Here is a 19,027-nt window from a genome sequence, read left to right on the forward strand (position 1 = left end):
TTTTTTGTATAATTGATAGACTCTCTGCCTGTAGCTGTTGAAGGAGCAGATAATGATCCCAATCGGGAGGAGCGCATGGTGGTTTCTCGATGACTCTGAGAGTCTGGCACCATTGGTTTAAATTCACAGCCCATGTGTTGGAAGCGACGCATGACCATTCTTGTATACGGGCATCATCATCTCTTCTACTGAAGTCCTCAGGGGGATGGGATACAAGTGTAGCTGGTGCAAGTCGGAAGTCACTGTCTTCTAGAATCATGGGATTTGTAATGCCTGCTTCTGTGCTTCATGGATGGGATGGAATATGATAGACCGTGAAATCGAGCTGCTTGACGGCTGGGAATGGTAATATGGACATCTGCAAGATGGCTTCTGAACCAGCAGCTGTTGGTGGCTGTATAGTTGGTAGGAGGAAATGAGATCCGCATCTGGGTACCCTTCATAAAGATTGTGGGTCAGAGTAGCTGGAGGATGACTAAGGACCTTGCTGCCCCAACATCTGTTTTAATATGACAGGGACGTCCGAACTGCAACACTCCATTAAAAGGCAAATCCAGGTAGCAAATCTGTATCGCCTGCCTAAAGGAGGTACACCTGAGCCAACTTTGGGCAACAATACAGAAGTTGAAACTAGCTCTTGAGAGTTAACATTGGTTATGTCTAAGGGAGCATTGATGGTCAGTTAAGATGCCCTTTTTCCTTCACAGAGAATAGCCTATATTTCTTCCTTTCCCTGTAGTATGAAGACTAGATATGGAGTAACATCATTCTACATCTGCCAGTCGTAGCTGCCAGGATGTCAAGGGAATTGGCAGCATGCATGACATAGCTATGTGGGAACGACTCTTTTCCTAAAATAATCCTTACGGCAACTTCCCATGTCAGAAGGCCCTGGACAAGGTGTGGATGGATTGCAGAAGCAGCTCTATTCACTATGAGTGAAAACATAATCTGCTTTTGGCTGACCAGTCCAGCAAACTAGGGGAGTTATTAGATGCCTGTGTTTTTTCTCAGGCCTAGGTACTGTTACAGGAACAGAGGTTAGGTTTTACATAGGTTTCTTCCCTTCCAACCAGATGCGGTCTACAAATAGCATGGCCTTGGATGCTATTCTACATGGATCACTAAAGGCAAAAAATAAATTGTCTTACTGGACCTATATTGACAGATAAAATATCCTCAAAGCCCTCTCAACCAAAGCGTGAAACTTGGTGATGCCATCTGGCAGGGACTTTGCCAGTGTAGGCTCCACATCCTCTAGTGGGATCTGCAATATGACCCACTCTTGTCCCTCAGTAGGTGAGGTATTGTCACAAACTTATCTTTTCTCAACTTACCTTGAAGAAATCTGTATCATCATGATGAGGTGCTTGATCCGGAAGAAATGGGGGCAACTGATGCGGTGGATGTTAGGAAGTGGAGGTGCTCATGCAACTGAACAGGGTCTGTGGTTCTACTGGTTCAGGTTGGTGTGTCTGTGGTGCTGTAGGATGAGGTAGTGAAGGAAAACTGGCTAATAATCCACCCTAATGGATAAACATTACTGCAATTGATTTACTTGCAGCTGCATTAGAGGTGGTCCGTTGTAACCGCCACCATGGTGCTACTCTTCATAATAAAGATCTTACTATTAATCACAGTGTGGATGACGGCAGCCACAGGCACGACCTTCATCCACACCATGATTAGAAGATGGATGTGGCTCGTATTTATCTGCATCTAAATTAAGGTCATCCTGACATTTGACGTTAAAGTTGTCTGGGCTGTAGGCTGGTCCAAAGGGGTCATCATAACCGGATTCATCATCACTCCCTTCAATGTCATTTTCAAGCATTTTCCGAGGTGGGGCCTGCAACACCTTGCTTGGTGACCTGGGAACTGGCAAAATTGTGGAAAGTATGTCTAAAGCAAATGTACGTACTGTCATGCTGCCACTGTCTTCAGCAATGATGGTTTCTTGTCAACGAGGATGTTGTCAACTGAGTCCTTGACGATGTACTGTTGATAAGAAAACTGAGAGGACTACAGTCATTAATTATAATGAAGAGGTCTTAGTCGATGTTTGTCTATGTGGGGGCGGCTGTTGAGGTCACTGGCATGGTGATCAACTGAGCCTTCGACAAGGATGCTTTTGCAGGTGTTATGGCAGACTACCGTCTGGCCAACAGTGGAGTGTTTGATGATGCTATGTCCACAGAGGGAATGATGGCTCCTTGATTGACTGTTAAGATTTGATAGACGGTGGCTCTGTTAAAGATATCCTAGATGGGCCTGCCTCTTAGGGGTGAAGGGTGACTCACCTCACGGTGCTTTAGTGGTTTTGTCCCTGACTTTTTAGGCACCTTCAAGTGTGGTTTGGCTAAAAGCAGAATCGCTGGTAGTTGAGGACGTAAGAGATGTGTGCGTCCTTTTCTGCATTAAACTTGAACCGCTTCAGCTTCTTTTTTTTTTTAATCGATGGTTCCTTTTCAGGTAATCACACTTACTTCTGTTTCCTCAAACAGAAATACGAGTTTCTGTCCTGGAGGTTTTTTATTTCATACATTATGCCACATTTTGCACTCTAGAGGGTTAATGTGTTGGTGCAGGCAATAATTGCACAAATTACAGGCTTTTTAGGTGTCTAAACTCACCTTCCTGGCTCCAAATATATGCAGAGGCAACAATCTTATAGGAAAAGCACTGGATGAAGTGCTGGCATTTTCAATTAGTTGGATGGGCTACTAAACTAATGGTTTTTGTGACTTGTTGATGTTATGCAGTCCTACTCTATGTCATTGGAGGCTTCCATCTCGACACCGAGGAATTATCGAAACGTGTAAATCCATAAGAGATCCAGGGCTGAAGAAGTGTAAATCACACAGCAAAAGCAACAAGGTAAGCCAGTTACAAATTATAAAAATGGGAGTTGCCAAATTGATGAAGATATACCCCTATTATAAAGAAAACAAGGTTACCCCCGTACCAAGGTAGAGACATCCATTAGTCCAGCGCTAATGCCTTATGGACTTATACATTAATGTAAAAAAAAACGTTTAAATGCTATTACTTAGTCCCATAGCCACTAATTGATTGACAAAATTCTGCAATCATCAGCTACTCTCAAGACGATGACAAAATGAGGAGAACCGGCTAAGTGAGTTTTGAAAAGCTAGTTGTGCCCCCTGGGTGGATGCAGGTGCTGTGGTCGATGCATTCTGTGTATTTAATGGGGCCAGCAGCAAAGAGATCGTTTGTTTTATAAAGCTGACTTCTCAGCGTGATTCTAGTAAAAATAAAACTCAACCATAAAAGATAAAGTAGAACCACCAATGTCTTAAAATTTGAATAAAGAAAACCTTAATAGGAAGCAATAGTGTTAATTGTGTACGATTGATAGACTGACTCATGAATGTGTACACAGTTGAAGAGAGTGGGTTTCACTTCAGGTCTCACCAGAAGCCTGAGGAGCTGGGAGGTGCCCCAATGATGCTACATAGTATGTTCCTTGAAGAGCAGTGACACAGTGAGGTTAATATATGGCAGTGTTATTAGATCCCAGGTGCATAGCTTAATAAAACTTTCCCTACAGGCCTTTAAATGCGGCACCTTTTAATTTCTACTATGGCGTGTATTGGCTTTGGAAGTCGTGCAGGCCTCTTGAGATGACCACTTGTTGCCTAGATAGGGAGATACATTGGGTTTGACACCCTAGTTGAAGACCCAGCAGTCTTAAAGACGATGCAGGGCCAATATTGTTCGGTCAATATCATTTTACTGTGCTTCTTTCAACTTCTCATGAGTCATATGGCATTAAGCAGTAGATATTTCAGCAACTATCCTGGAAAATGTATGCCTTTTGTTTGGAGTAGTTCCAAGAAACAGAAAATGCACTTATTGTAAAAGTAAACAGGGAAGCTAGCAAAACTCAATCAATTTGACCTCAGCATTTGAAAGAAAAAAATGACATCATTGTTGATGCACAGGACTGAGATGCCCATATCTCTTGATCAACAACTCACAAGGCATCATGAAATCACAAAAACATCTCAAAGAAATCCAACTTTTGACAGGAAGAATCAGGAAATTATTTAAAAGTGAACAAAATGGTATAAACTGCATAATTCTATTTCATGCCCCAGACACCGCTCCGCTATTCATTCCCAATCTTGTGAAGTCTACATCAATTAAGGTATGGATATGTGCCGTCCTAACCCAACCCAAAGCACATATTGTATACAACAGTATTTTCAACCTCCCATCAACACCTACAAATTGGATCCTTTTTGATAAACCAGTTGTGGTATCTCCCTCTTTCTGTCTCCCCCGGCGGCTTCGCATGTGATGGTGCTGCTCGCGGTGACGTCACTTAGAATGTCACCGCGACCAGCGTTCCAAGGCGAGCGCCGGGGACACTCTGAGGCGACAGGAGTTCGAGAGGCTGTGGCTGAGGTCACGGGAGTGTGTACCTTAAAATAAATGGTTCTTTGAGTTCACCACCCTGTGTTCGGGTCTTACTTTTGGTGAATTCCACACTGGCGACGAGGGTTAAAGCCCGTGACCTCAACACGCCAAGAAAGAAAATCGGAACTGCAGCAGCATAAACGAAGGATCAAGGATCACAGCTGAGAATTTTACACGGAAGCAAGCGTCGCTGTGAGCCTCCGTTTCTAGCGAAAGGTAAATGTGACCCGAGGACCATCTGGTAACCGGCAGCTGTGAGCGGTGTAAGGCATGTGAAGAGAAGAACTGCCCTGGTCATCAAACAAAGTAAGGTGACTTTTTTCGTGCCTACAGCGCGCACCCTATCAGCACTTTGACGGTCTACCTGACGCAAGCGCAGCATGTATAAAGCGCTGATACGAACGGAAATTTAGTGTGCATCAGCCTGGCTAGCGGGGAGGAAATTATCCCTCAAGGAACATTCTAAAATATTGGCGCAAGCTCCGCTCGAGCCTCCTGTCACGGAATTGAAGTAAAGGCTGTGATCGCGCGTCCCCTCTACGCGCAATTAGGGAAGCGTTTGGCATAAACAACACAGGGGCGCGTGAAATCCACTCAGACTCTGGTCTTCCGCCCACGTTGTGTGTGGCAAACTGTGACTTTTGACAACTCTCAAGGTGAGGAAACCTTCCGGTTCTTGTCGGCCCCTGCCAGCGGCAAATTAAAGCGCCAACGGAGCTGTGATTCTAAGCGAGAGCCAAGCGCATAGTTCCCAGTCCGGCATTTGAGTCTTTCACCGCGCGCTTCTTTTGTCATCAGCAGGGCAGCGTTGCGTGTTGTCGCCACTGGGGCGAGTAAAGCCTGGCCTTCTTTGATGTACCCTCCCTGCTCCGGGCCCCTGCGATAGTGGAGCTTGACAATTGGCATCCTGTTAAGGGAAGTTCTCACAGGGCAGCGCTAGAAGTGAGGAGTATAGGAGCTGAAGTGCTCTCCTGAAACAAAGCAGTTTGGACTGTTATTTGACGCGCACTTACCAGCGCTGCGAGGAAGAGGAAGGTGTTTTGGCTGCTGCGAAGAACGTGTGTAAAACACCCAGAGTCCTCTGGGAGCGCGACGTGGAAGGGGAAAGGAGCCTACGAGCGCAGCACGACAGCGTTTCTTTGTCAGAATAATCCTAGCCTCATGCCTGCATGACTGTGGGGCAGCTGGCAGCGCAGTGTGTACAGTGAAAAACATCAGGTGGTTGCACTATTGAGAACACAGCATGAGACTACGTTGATTGGAGTACTGTCCTGACAGATAGCACAAAGGAAACATCACTGTCTCAGAACTTTACAGCTCAGTATTGAATTTTCGAGGGGCAGATTTTATCTTTATGTGTATGTGCGTTAGGAAGTGGAGCTGCGCAGGGTTGGTTAGGCATTTCCTCTCCTGTGTAAAGGTTCTCACTGGTAGCTCACTCTTTTCTGTAGTCACGGTTATTTGGCTTAGATTTCAGGTTCCCACTGTACGCAGCTAGTTATACGGAGGGTAGGTACATCTTAAAGAATAAAAGTTTCCCTCTGCTATTTGTGAATTAAACATGCAAAGTGTGACCCCTCCACCCTTCTTTTTGATTAACCCAGGAGATCCCACCATCCTGTGGAAAAAATGGAAAAAGGTGTTCCTCAATTACGCTACTGTTTGCGGGCCCAACTTAGGTCTTGAAAGGAAGGTTGCATTACTAGCCTATTACTTGGGCGCAGAGGGAGAGGAAGTCCTAGACCATCTCCCGGATTTAGGGGCACAGGAGGCAAGAGGTCTGAATGAATTTGAAATTAGTCTCAAGAAGTTAGATTTGCACTACCTCCCCAAGACCAGCACCATAATGGAGAGATACCATTTTGGCAAGAGGGCACAAAAGGAGGGGGAGTCTATAGAAGATTTTGTGTCTGAGTTGAGGAAGTTAGCTGCAACGTGCAAGTTTGGGGGAGCAAGCGAGGAGAGGATTAGGGACCAGTTTGTTTTGACCTGCAGGATGGAGCGAGTGCGTGAGGAGCTATGGCTTAAGGATGACCCGCCTTTGAGAGAGGTCCTTATCATAGCTAAGCAGGTAGAGCACATGTTACAGTGCGTCAAGGAGATTAAGCAAGATTCAGGGGAGAAAAAGAATGATGAAAGGACCAATGTCAGTGAGGTAGTGACTGAATGCGAGACTGTGTCGGTAGTTAAGGGTCAGAAGGCAGTGGGCAAGGAGCAGAAGGAAGGCAGGCCGGGAGGGTCATACAGAGGTACCTGCTACAGGTGTGGTAAACAAGGGCACTTGGCCAACGACAAGGAATGTCCCGCCCTCAGGTTCACGTGTAACAAGTGTGGTAAGAAAGGCCATTTCAAGCAGTATTGCAAGAGTGGGCAGGGGGCCAGTAGGCAGAGTAGAGACAGAACGAATGTAGTGTGCGACGAGTTGGTTGTGCAAGTAAAAGAGTTGAAGGCGCCTAGTCCCAGAAACCCCATGTGTACAGAAGTTACAGCACAGGTTGATGAAGATCAAGTCGATAGTCCTAAAGACACCATAAAAGTAGGGGAGGTTGATCTAGATGCATTGTTTGACTCCTGTTCCAGAATAACTATTATCAATGCCAAGGAGTTCTCACGTGTGTCCAAAGGAAAGATAATTCTTAAGAGGTTAGACCTGAGACCAGGAGGGTATGCGGGGCGCCCCATCTCCATGAAAGGATACTTCCTGAGTAGAATTGAGTACAGAAACAGGTCTACCGTGTCAAAAGTATATGTGTCCACTGTAGGAGACAACATTTTGGGGTGGCGTGCACAAAAGGGGTTGGGAGTGTACCTCAATCCCAACAGCAATCCCCAGATTTTGATACAGGAGATACAGGAAGGGGAGGCTGACATCACTAGAGAATTTGAAGAGGTGTTTAGGGAAGGGCTTGGGTGTTTGAAGAACTACTGTCACAAAATAAAATTGAAGGAACATGCCAAGCCCGTTGTGGCTAAAGTCAGAAGACTCCCCATAGCCATTCAGGAGGAAGTCAGAACTGAACTTGAGAAACTGTGCAAGGCTGGAGTTATCGAACCTGTAGAAGCGACCGAATGGTTGGCGCCCATCGTGGCAGCGAAGAAAAAGGATGGGTCAGTCCGGATCTGCATAGATTTGAGGGCACTCAACAAAGAGGTCGTCGTTGACCGATACCCCTTGCCGAACATCACCCAAATGATGAGCATGCTAGAAGGTGCCAAGGTGTTTTCCACCCTCGATCTCACCTCAGCCTATTTTCAGATAAAACTTCACGAGGAGTCTCAGGAACTCACTGCTTTTGTGACACCCATGGGCGCTTACAAGTTCAAAAGGATGCCTTTCGGCCTAGTCTCGGCGGCTGCCGTTTTCCAAAGAATCATGAGCAACATCCTGAAAGGCATCCCTGGCGTCATGTGTTACCAGGATGACGTGTTGGTTTTCGCTAAGAACCAAGTTGAGCACGACGAGAGACTGAGATGTGTGCTAAGGAGGTTTTTGTCCCAGGGTCTTACTGTGAAGAAGAACAAATGTGTTTTTAGCTGTGCCGAGTTGGACTTCCTGGGTCACAAAATTACAGCAGAAGGCATACGTCCCAAAGCCGAACTGCAAAACACCATTGTGAATCTGTCACCACCCAAAAGCAAAGACGAGATCAAGTCTTTCATGGGGATGTTGGAGTTTTATGGAAAGTTCATTAGAAACTTAGCAGGCAGGACTTACGCCATCAGGCTATTACTGAAGAAAGAAAGCTAATTCAAATGGAGCCAAGAATGCCAGAGCGAGTTCGAGGATGTAAGGATAGCTCTTGCAGAAGCCCCTAGTTTCAGGTCCTACCTGCCCGGCCGGGCAACGATCCTCACCACTGATGCAAGCGCAAAAGGGTTGGGAGCTGTCCTCACTCAGAAAGGCGTGGAAGGAGAAGAAACCGTAGCCTTCGCCTCAATGTCGCTCCAAAAATCTGAGAACAACTACTCAGTCATCGAAAAAGAGGCATTGGCAGTATCCTGGGCGGTAGGTAAATTCAGAGACTTCCTGTGGGGTACGCAGTTCACCCTCCGAACCGACCACAAACCGCTGGTAGAAGTGTTCAGCAGGAAGGGTTTGGATGCCATCTCCAGTAGAATAAGGCGTTGGGTGGTCAGTCTCCAGGAGTACACATTCAATGTCGAGTATGTTCCAGGAACACAGAACCTCGCAGCTGACTGCCTGTCCAGACTCGTAAGTGATGTAGAAGCAAGTGAAATGCGAGATATAACAGATGAAGATGAAGAAGGATTCATGGTTGAGAATGTCTGCACCATCCAGAAGGCGTTGGGTAAAGAAACGTGGAGAAAGGCACAGGAAGAGGACAAGATCATGGTAGAAGTTTGTAGAAGAGTGAGGGATGGATGGAAGCACGGTGACAAGCGTGATGAAGACCTACGGCCTTTCCAGGCTGTTAAGGACGAGCTAACCATTGTTGACGGATGCCTGTTCAGGGGAACAAGGCTCGTGCCACCAGCTGCTGTGAGAAACAACCTGGTCGAGATAGCTCACGAAGGGCACTTAGGTATCACCAAGACCAAGCAAAGACTCAGGGAAAGTTATTGGTGGCCGAACATAGACCTGGTCACAGAAAGAAGAATCAGGGAGTGCATCCCGTGCTGCAACAGCGACAAGGTCCTGAAGCAACAGACACCGCCCATGGTGTGTAGGCCGCCCCCGTCAGGACCATGGGACGAGTTGGCTTTAGACATCGTGGGCCCGATGTCTGGGGAACTGCGGACACCTTACATCTTGGTGCTTGTGGATCTGTATTCTCGGTGGCCGGAGATAAAACTCGTCAGTGAAGTCACAACAAAAACCGTCATCGGATTCTTGCAGGAAGTATTTATCCGAGAGGGGCTCCCCAGCAGCATCCTCACCGACAACGGAGTGCAACTATGCTCGAAAGAGATGAAGGACTTCCTGGAAGAAAGAGGCATCAGACGTAAGCGATGCGCATTGTACCACCCAGAAACCAATGGCATGGTCGAGCGCTTTAATAAAACCATCAAGGAGAGCATCCAGCTGGCCAAAGCCAGTGGCATAAGTTGGAAAGAAGAGGTGTGGAGGCGTCTGGAAGCGTACAGGTTCACACCGCATCAGTCGACGGGCGTCACCCCGTTCGAACTGCTCCGCGCAAGGACACCCAACACTAAGCTTACCCCGGGGTGGATGGAATGGCACAAGGGGTGGTCGGACCGAACCAAAGAAAAGGACAGTCTGAGGAAGCAAGAACAAGCCATGAGGGTGAGAAAAGAAGGTTACGACCAACGCAAGGCCACACGGGAGGTTGGTTTCAAAGTAGGTGACAACATCAAAATCAGAGCTCCCACAGGGAAGGCAAGCTGGTCAGACTACAGCAGTCCCACAAAGATCACAAAACTTTTCAAGAATGCAGTCAAAACCCAAGAAGGAAAAATATGGAACCTAGGGAGGGTTGTAAAGTACCATCCTCCAGCAGAAGGCCCTGAAGGTGCAAGGGGGGGGGAAAGAGTGGTCCTAGACTGGATAGCAGTTTCGCCAGCAGGAGGCCGTCAGGCGTCCCTCTCCCAGGTCTCAGGTCTAACAGGAGAGTGATTAGACCTCCCAGGCATTTCAACCAAAATGTAATGATGTAACCATTGATATTGCTGCCTAATGTAAGCTTTTCCTCTATTTCTGGTTCCTCCTCTTTGTTCTACCTAATGTTTTCTATTTCTGCAGGGAAGGGGGATGTGTGGTATCTCCCTCTTTCTGTCTCCCCCGGCGGCTTCGCATGTGATGGTGCTGCTCGCGGTGACGTCACTTAGAATGTCACCGCGACCAGCGTTCCAAGGCGAGCGCCGGGGACACTCTGAGGCGACAGGAGTTCGAGAGGCTGTGGCTGAGGTCACGGGAGTGTGTACCTTAAAATAAATGGTTCTTTGAGTTCACCACCCTGTGTTCGGGTCTTACTTTTGGTGAATTCCACACCAGTCTATTGCAGCGCTAAGTATTTATGGGCACACTTGTATGCATGATCTATGAAAGGGCATGTATCCATAACACATAGCGCTACACAAGAAACCAGCTGCACAACTACAATCACTACAAGGTTCCTTGGGGATACTCTGCTCACACAAACCAGTACAAAACAAAAATAAAGGACACACGTTAGCAAGTCTGTTGGGCAGAAATATAATGGCCAATAGTTTTAAGAATAAACAATATAATATACACAATGATAAGCAGTACGCTCACATAGCATCAACGCCAAATTTAGGTCCCAAAATAGGAAATGAAATATAAAAAAAAGAGTTAATAATTTCAAAACACTTCAGGCAAAATAAACAACCTAAAGGGGACACGACCCACACAAAACAATAAGCAAGCAAATCCACTGCCCACTTATAAAAGCTCCTATTGCAACCTATTTGACCATTTCAGGCAGTTTTTCGTTTGAGAGACTGAAACAAGTCAACGTAAAAATACATTCAGTTCTTACTCTTCATGAACAACACTTCTGCTACCTTCCAAAGTTCATGAAGCCCACATAGGATAGGAGAATGACTTGGCCTTGGAGATGCAGCTTGAATCTAAACTACTGCTGGTCCAGAAGAGAGTGAAGGCTCTACTCTCTGATTAGTGTCTTCCATCTGCATCTCTTGGCCTAGCTTCTGGATACAACTGGAAATGTCATCACTTTATAACTAACAGCGTCAACACACAAGAGTACTTGTTCAACTGAGGAACTTGTAGAAGCAGCTGCAACAATCCTGCTCAAATTGTGGACTGACAGGGGTTTAGCGGCGTAAAGCATTTCTTTCAGTGAAGGAAACAAAGAAGCTAGGGGAAAAACTCCTTCAACTTGACTTCAACATTCAAAATGTATATCTGATCAATATTAATGCAAAGCTTCAAGCAGTCCTTGAGGATATCACACACACACACAAATTATTTCTGAGAGGGTGATTCAAGGTTATAAATGTAATGCAGAACACAAGGACTGAGGACATCTCACACACAATGATTTTTTGAGTGGATAAAACAAGGGTGAGGCATCAGGGATTGTGGGGCAAAAGACCCCCTTTTTCAAAAAAGTTCCAAGCAGCCAAGCTCCCACAAGAATGAAAGACTGCCCAGCGTGAAAACGGTGGCAATGACATCGATGCTAACCGCTGAATACCGATAAAGCAGTACCTGCTGCAGGCCTAAAAAGTCAACAGTGGGTGTATTTTTTCCCGCCACTGGTCTGCATGTCATGACGTGGTTGACTTTGCTTGGCTGTGAGCGCTTGACTGAAGGAGACGGGCACGCACAGTGGGGAAATGTGGGAACCTGTGTTTTCACAGAATTGGTACCAGAAGCCTGGTCTGGATGTCATCTTCCTTTCACAGACATTCTAGAAGTTTGTGCTGTCCGCCAACGCATGGAATAGAAGAACAAGAGTAAACCCGTTAACCCAGCTGAGACCCGGGTAGAGTTTGTAACCAAAAGACGACGTCTCAACCGGTAATCATTTAAGGGGCGAGTACTAGGAGAGAAACAATCACTTAAGACAGGGAAAAAAGGAGACGACAAAAAAGATTCAGCAGGAAGCAAATTCTTTTTGTAAGTAGTTATATTGGCACTACAATACAGTTTATGCAAAAGTAACCAGAACACACAATTGTGCACTATACGTGCTAGTGAACGATGCAGTGACACAAAGGGGTGAAGTACAGCGTGAGCGGCGCAAGAAATATATACAGAGATTGAAAAGTGGTCAACGAAGCAATGAGGATTATATACAGAGTCAAGATTTCTTCGTTAGGGCTATATAAGTAGACCACAGTGACGCCAAGTAGACGCTGAATAGTGAATGGCGTTTCGACCTGTTTAATTCCAGGTCATCATCAGGACAAGGTTACTTTATTCAAAGTAGTGCGGAGACGGTAGTGGTGAGAGGGTCCACAAGGTATCGAGAAATTGGAGCATGGAGGTGAATGGGTCGAGGTAATTCCTGATTAGATCTGTACCATGGAAGTACAGGGCGATCCAAATGAGAGGATTGGGACGGAGTAAATTTGCAGCGTGCCTTGGTCCACGGAGATCGGACCATTACTTCTTGTGGGGAGACCAGCGGTCCACTGGGGGATCAAGGTGTGCATGCGGCTGAGTTAGAGGAAAAAGGTGGATTCACGGGGTGCTTGGGTCATAAGTAATCGGACCGTCACAATGTGGCGAGGCCAGCGGTCCTCGGGGAAAGCAGTTTTGTGAATACATGCAGCTTCGTGAGTTAGAAGCTAGCGGTGTAGACAGGCGAATGAAGCGCCACGTCAGTCAGCCAACGCATGTCCAAGCGGTGTCGCCAACCCAGGGAGACAGTCTATAGGAGATCCTTACAGGCCAGGCTATGGCATGCGCTGAAGTGATCTGCCAGAGGGGCTCTCCTGCACAGAATGGAGTTCTCCAGGTTCTGTTCCCGACTACATAAACATGGACTACAAATGAGGATTACACCAATGGAGGGATACCTTTCATTGAGGATTAAATTACTAGCTTAATGTGTCTAACACGCTACTGTTTTATTATTTTATCAAAACCACAGTGATCAAATTAATCAATATCTTCTAACAACCGCAGAAACAAAACCGGAGGAAAAGCCTTCTCCTACATCGTGGCCAAGACCTGTAACGAGCTCCCAGTGAACATCAGGCGCTCCCCTACCTTGCGCACGTTCAGGAAGGAACTCTAGACCTGGCTCTTCGACTGATCCGGAGCCGTCCCCCCCTCCCCCCCCCCCCCCCAAGTGCCTTGAGACACCCACGGGTGAGTAGCGCGCTTTACAAACCCCTTATTGATTGAACAACATTTGTAAACAATGTCGCATATTTTTAACGTCTATTAGTTGGTTTATATTTTTTGAGGTCCTGTTAGTGCAAATCATAATATATATATATATTTATATATTTTTTTAAAGGTGCATAAATGTAATTACGTTTTAATTACTCAAGGAAGAACCAGCCTTATGGTGACATGTATCAGTAAAGATATTCATAAGTACGATATTTAAAACAAAAGTTGATGTTGGCTACAAATTTTTAATAAAATGACAGCCCTTACACATATTTATACCGTATAACTTAATGAACAAGCAAAACAAACAAAGCATGACAACTCATGGGGTGACTACATTAAAAAATAAACAAATCACTCAAAGAAGAAACCAGACCCGTTCATGCTCTTGGTCTCACCTAGACTTTCCAATGTCTTCGTATAATATAACCAGGCACATGTGCGGAAGAGTAATGTTGGTGTCGTTGGTTGCGGGCTTCGTTGTTTGCATTGACGTCACATCCGTCCCAGTCACGAAAGCACTGGTGTGATTGTCCACCAACGGAAAGATTGTTGCAGACTCCGTGAACTCCAGCATCCTGCCTTCAATCTAGGAAGTAGAGAAGAGAAAGGAGTGTGACTTCAAGAGAAGAGTAAAAGAGCGGCTTTCTAATGAGTGCGTAGCACACATCTTCAGTAGTCACCCATAGAGTAGGTGCTTTTGATATCAGGATTAAAGGGTGCGAGGCGATTGGCCGTTTTAATGATACAAAGGTCTACAAACATTGGATATTCTTTCCCTCTTAAATTAAGTCTCCATCAGTGTCTTCGATCAAGATCAGGATGACTGTGTTGCTTTGTAACCAGTACTGCCATTTTGAGGTTTTAATTGCTGTATTAGCTAGAATCACAACAGTAAATGGCTGTGTTGGCCTTCCTTTGCCCACCTTTATAGTACAGTATGCATTTAAAAGTCTGTTCTGCAGCACATTGCATTTTCTGCATAAGAGTAGCACATGTATCTTAATAGTCACATGAAATATTAGCAAACTCACGCAGTTGTAAAAAACCTACAAGTGGTTGAGCACCTGATCGATTAACATTTTACAAATTCTGTACATAACTCATTTATATGCACATCTTATTGTCTATGAAGCCTCTGCGTTATTCACTATGCCACTGCATCTGCTGGAAGCCATACCCATGAGGGTCAGCAGCCTCTCTAGCGTTCTACGCTGACGCTCAGCTCCATCAGAGTTGGGTTAAGGGACCCTTATGAAGCCCTGTGACAAGTGGCCCCAAGTTCAGTTTTTGGCCGAGAATCCAGGAGGTGTGTCCTAACACCTGACAGGTACTGAAACTCTTCGTCTATTCATACCAGCACTGCCTGCTCAAGGCGCCCTTGGACCTAGATATAGACTGTAGAGGGATTTTATCAAAGGGAACCAGGAAATTGTATAGGTGGAAAGTCAAACTGAGGTGAAAGGAGACGAGTGACAAAGACAGAGGGAGAGAGATAGAGAGGTCAACAGAGAGAAAGACAGCGAGAGATGCAGGGCGAGTGAGATTGACGAAGAACAAAATTAAGACCGCGAGAGGGAGAATAAGAGCAAGGAAAAGTGAGGGAGAAGGGGAGGGAACAGGAGTATAAGAGAGGGAGAGAAGAAACAGAAGTGCAAATGAGATAGAGCGCGCGAGACAGAGGGCGAATGAAAGCAAGAGGAATGGAGAGAGAGTGAGTGAAAGAGGAGGAGTATGAGCAGGAGAATAAGAGAGCGAAGACAAGAGCAAAAGAGAGAACGTGAGGGAGAGCAAGTGCGAGAGTGAGGGAGAGAGAGAGAGAGAGATCAAACGCAGTGCCAAGAATTCCTCAGTGAGCAAACACAGAAGAGGGCATAATAAAACAAAGAGACAAAGTCCATGCCCATCAGCTGGTGATTCACAGAACATTAACCAGGACAGGGAGTTAGAACATTCACTTCTCCAGGACTGGTCACAAAATCTAAGAACCAAAATAAAGAAGCTAACCTGTACAGAAAATAAACATTCAAGTAACGCCATGCTAACGCAGTGATGTCATCTGTACGAAGGAAAATTCATGGATGGCATTTCAGGTCATATCCAGTTAGTCATCACAGCTGGTGAGTAACTGATCCATCTTGATCATGTAATCACTCACCAGAAGACCTCTTACACAATCTTTCAAGGTTTGCAGGATTAGTGGGTGGAGGTTTTAAACATTCATGTTTAGAATGAGCCGGGCCATGCCACTAGAATGCAATATACAAACTACTCATACACACAACATCAAATATGTAACAATATATGTAGGGTGCAGTGACCCCCAGAATTTGGCTAGCCAGAGCGGGAGGCAGATCTCTGGCTTCTCTGTGATTTACAGCATTAAACAAGCTCCCTCTCGATCTTCGTGCTGTTAGTAATTCGGCAATGTTAAAAAAAAGACTGAAAACCTGGCTTTTTAGATAGGTCTAAAAAGACGGAACATACTTTCTTTTCGACCTGTGCGGTGAGCCGAGACACTCTGCGGAGTAGCTGTGCACAATACAAGTCGCTTTCATCCTCATCAGTACCCCAGGTGTTATCACAGACATCAAGTTGTCTGTGAATACCGTGAGCCTTCTGCCTAACAAATATTATCTATCATTGTCTATGCATCTTTCCAAGGTCTGAAACGCTAGAGGAAGGAAGATGCTACACTGGACCCTAAAGAGAAAGCAAAGGGGGGAATCCGCCAATGCACAACCTTCTGCCAAGCCTGCCAAAAAAAGCTTACACCTTGTTTCCCAGGTTCTTTTTTGCAGAAAGAACAAGACTTATCCATCTCAGTAGAACAGGGATGGGGCCCTCAGGCTACCATATGATATTTCGCTTAGCACCAACAGATCAACTGCTGAAATGTGTGTACCATACAATATTCTGAATGAGAACAAGCCACAAAATACTACACATTTGCAATACCTCATGATAGCCCAAGGCTGTGGTCTAAAACTGGTCAGAAGCAGACTGTGCCTTGGATAGCCAAGCCAGCAGCTCTCGAGAGCAGACACAGCACGCTTCAGAAAGCACAAGATGCAAGAACCCCTGCAGAAGGCAACAGGGACTGAGAAAAGGCAGCGACATGAGGGTCCATCTGCTCTGCATCAAATTCACTACTTCGAAGTACACTTACATAGCAGCCATTACACCGAATGCCACCATACAGGCAACATATCAATACTGCAACGAGATTCTTGAGGTTGGTGGGATAGAGTGAGGGTTGGTGTTACCTTTAGGACTAAGGTTAGGGTTAAGGGTACAGATGAGGTAAAGGTTAGGGTTAAGATTAGGTTTGGGGTGGGAAAGTTCTAGAGTGGTTTGAGGGTAGTGCAAGGTGTAGGCTTAGGGGCATTAAGAGGGTTACAGTATGCGTTAGTGTTAGGCTTAGCTATGTTTAGGTAAGGTCTAGACATAGGTTTAAGAGTAATGCGAGGTGGGGGATTACACTTGTTATGGTATGGGTTAGAGTTAGCTTTTTGAGTCGGGGGAGGTCAAGGTTATGGTATGGGGTAATGTTGTGGCCCGTGTAGACAAGGTGTTGATGCACTGACTAATGTAAATGTATGTGTCTTGTAAAGCGCACTGCTGCCCTGAGGCGTCGTGGCGCTGTAGACCGCTGGGAAACCTGTCCTGGCTATCCCTGAGAGATGGTCCCTACTGGGTGTCTCCAAGGTGAAACCAGGCCTCCCCGGCGAATGTGGGGGGCCGTTGTAGAGATGAGGCAAGCTAATGCCCAGAGTTGCCGAGTGTGATCCCTGGTTAGAGTAGGCACCGAGGCGAGAATTATCGAGTCCGCTGACCCTGGTCCACGACCCTGCCGAGTCGGGAATTGAACCCTGGTCCCGGGCCGTTCTCTGCTTCCGGGTCTGCCGCCTCTAACCAGTGACTAATAACACTGCATACATACGTAATGGTTGGGTGGAAGTTCGATTTACTGAGTACTTGGATGTAACGCTATCCTATACTATGGCGTCAAACTGGCACTAGAGCCTGGCACTCTCTCACAGTGGCCACCGTAGAAGCAGTTGGAGGACGGTGTCATCCGCACACGCCCTGCCTGCGTACTAGGAATGCTGCACGGGTATGTGGTCTATCAGGAAGTATAGAGACTTTCTGTGCCTAGGCATGTCTGACAAATATTGAATAACCGCCATAGAGTGCTTGCTGTCACAGTCTGCAGGTCTTACAATGACCCAATTCAATCTCAGACTATTACCCTAGAACGAGGAAAAGCAAGAGCTGCTGTTCTGGGATTTGAAGCCGCGACCTGCAAGTTTCAGACACCAAAACGAAAGAATGTGTTTTTTCATTCTGCAAAGAATGAACCAATGCAATGTATGCTATTTTTTTTTAAATCATGGAAAAAAACACTTTTTTCTTGCTAAAGTAATTAGGAGGAGTTGGATGACTGAGATGCGGCATATTAAATACGAATGCAAAAGCGTATGCTTTCTGAATTGGCAAATTTCTTATGGAAGCTGTTAATACAGTATTAGAGAAGCCAGAAATGCTACATGTCACCATAGGATTAAAGTGAGCCTTCATTCAGCAGTGTGCAGTGTACCCATTACAAGGTTGACCTAAACATGATGCTGAGCATGCATTTTGCAACTACACAGAGCAAACATGGCCCGACATATTTGGATGCTGACAGAATATGCTCAAGTTATTGGACATAACTTCCATTCGTGAAGTGCACAGTCGGCCCCTGGTATGCCCTTGTTGCTTAGCTGGATACCTGGGGTCTGTTCCACACACCCTCAGTAATTCCAACAGTGGCTGAGAGTTCTGGGATGAGAGGTATAGGATGCTCTGGTCTATGGATATTGGCCTCATGTTGGGACCTGCTTGGGAAGAGGTTACTTGATGCAATAATATATATATTATACATAAAGTACCATCAACAGGCCTTTAGGATTACCATGACACGCGTTGACAGCACTGGGCTCTGGGGGATTGATACTGGGACCAGAGCACTAGGCCAGTGGGCTTTTCGACCTGCTTATGAGTTTCTTGAGCCACTAATATGCACTTTGCCCAAAATCGCAGGTAGTCTGACATCGCCATGAAGGATGATATGAGGGGATGGTTGTTTGCTATAACTAAGTACTTGACGTGCCAGTTATACTATAAAGGTTCGGTATACTTTGTATGCTGAGGGGGTTATGGGACTTTGCCTCAATCATGCGTGTGCCTTATGTTTAGAAGCAGGGTGCACAATGTTTTATCATGTTCATTGTGTAATAGACATGACCAACAGTAAACAGGAGCTAGGGTTCTGCACTCTGCAACTGCACCCCTGAAGTTTGTCAAATTCAGTAAACTTCGCACATTACCAAGGTGGGTGAAGTTTTGAGACTTTGCCAAAGACATTGTTTCTTCACCTGGCCAAGGAGTCCTCCATGCAGCTGCATGCTCACGACTGGAAGGGCAGGCCACTCGACTGCAGGGAATTGTATCACTGGCAGCTAGAAGGGGTGGTTTACCAGCTTTGCCCACATCTAGCCCCAAGAATCAAAGGGCTCCTCCACACCTCTACATTGGTAATTCTCTGCTGCCGGAAATCCAACCCTGGCAAGGTATTTTACAAGTAGGGTCTAGCATTTCTTCATTGGCTTAAATACATTGACACCTTAATAAATTATGTAAAGAAGAATTAAAGGGCAGCAAAATCTTAATTATTTTCCAGACTTCTCTATTAAGAGGAGTCATTGACATTCACAAGCTCATGCT

At 45.9% G+C, this 19,027-nt stretch overlaps 1 protein-coding gene across 4 annotated transcripts in view; it reads right to left on the bottom strand.

Moving 5' to 3' along the window:
- TPRA1 (transmembrane protein adipocyte associated 1) overlaps positions 1-19,027 on the bottom strand; it is a 128,427-nt gene that overhangs the window by 46,568 nt on the left and 62,832 nt on the right. For 3 of the 4 annotated variants that reach the window (XM_078661732.1, XM_078661733.1, XM_078661731.1), the window contains exon 2: positions 13,657-13,847. In XM_078661732.1, the coding sequence (XP_078517858.1) occupies positions 13,657-13,835 (179 nt within the window). In that variant the 5' untranslated portion in view covers positions 13,836-13,847. Of the gene's footprint in view, positions 1-13,656; positions 13,848-14,438; positions 15,039-19,027 lie in introns of those variants that run through there. The other variant, XM_078661734.1, reaches the window with a different exon arrangement.

The sequence above is a fragment of the Lissotriton helveticus genome, chromosome 9 (genome assembly GCF_964261635.1).
Source record: "Lissotriton helveticus chromosome 9, aLisHel1.1, whole genome shotgun sequence".
Lineage (NCBI taxonomy): Eukaryota > Metazoa > Chordata > Amphibia > Caudata > Salamandridae > Lissotriton > Lissotriton helveticus.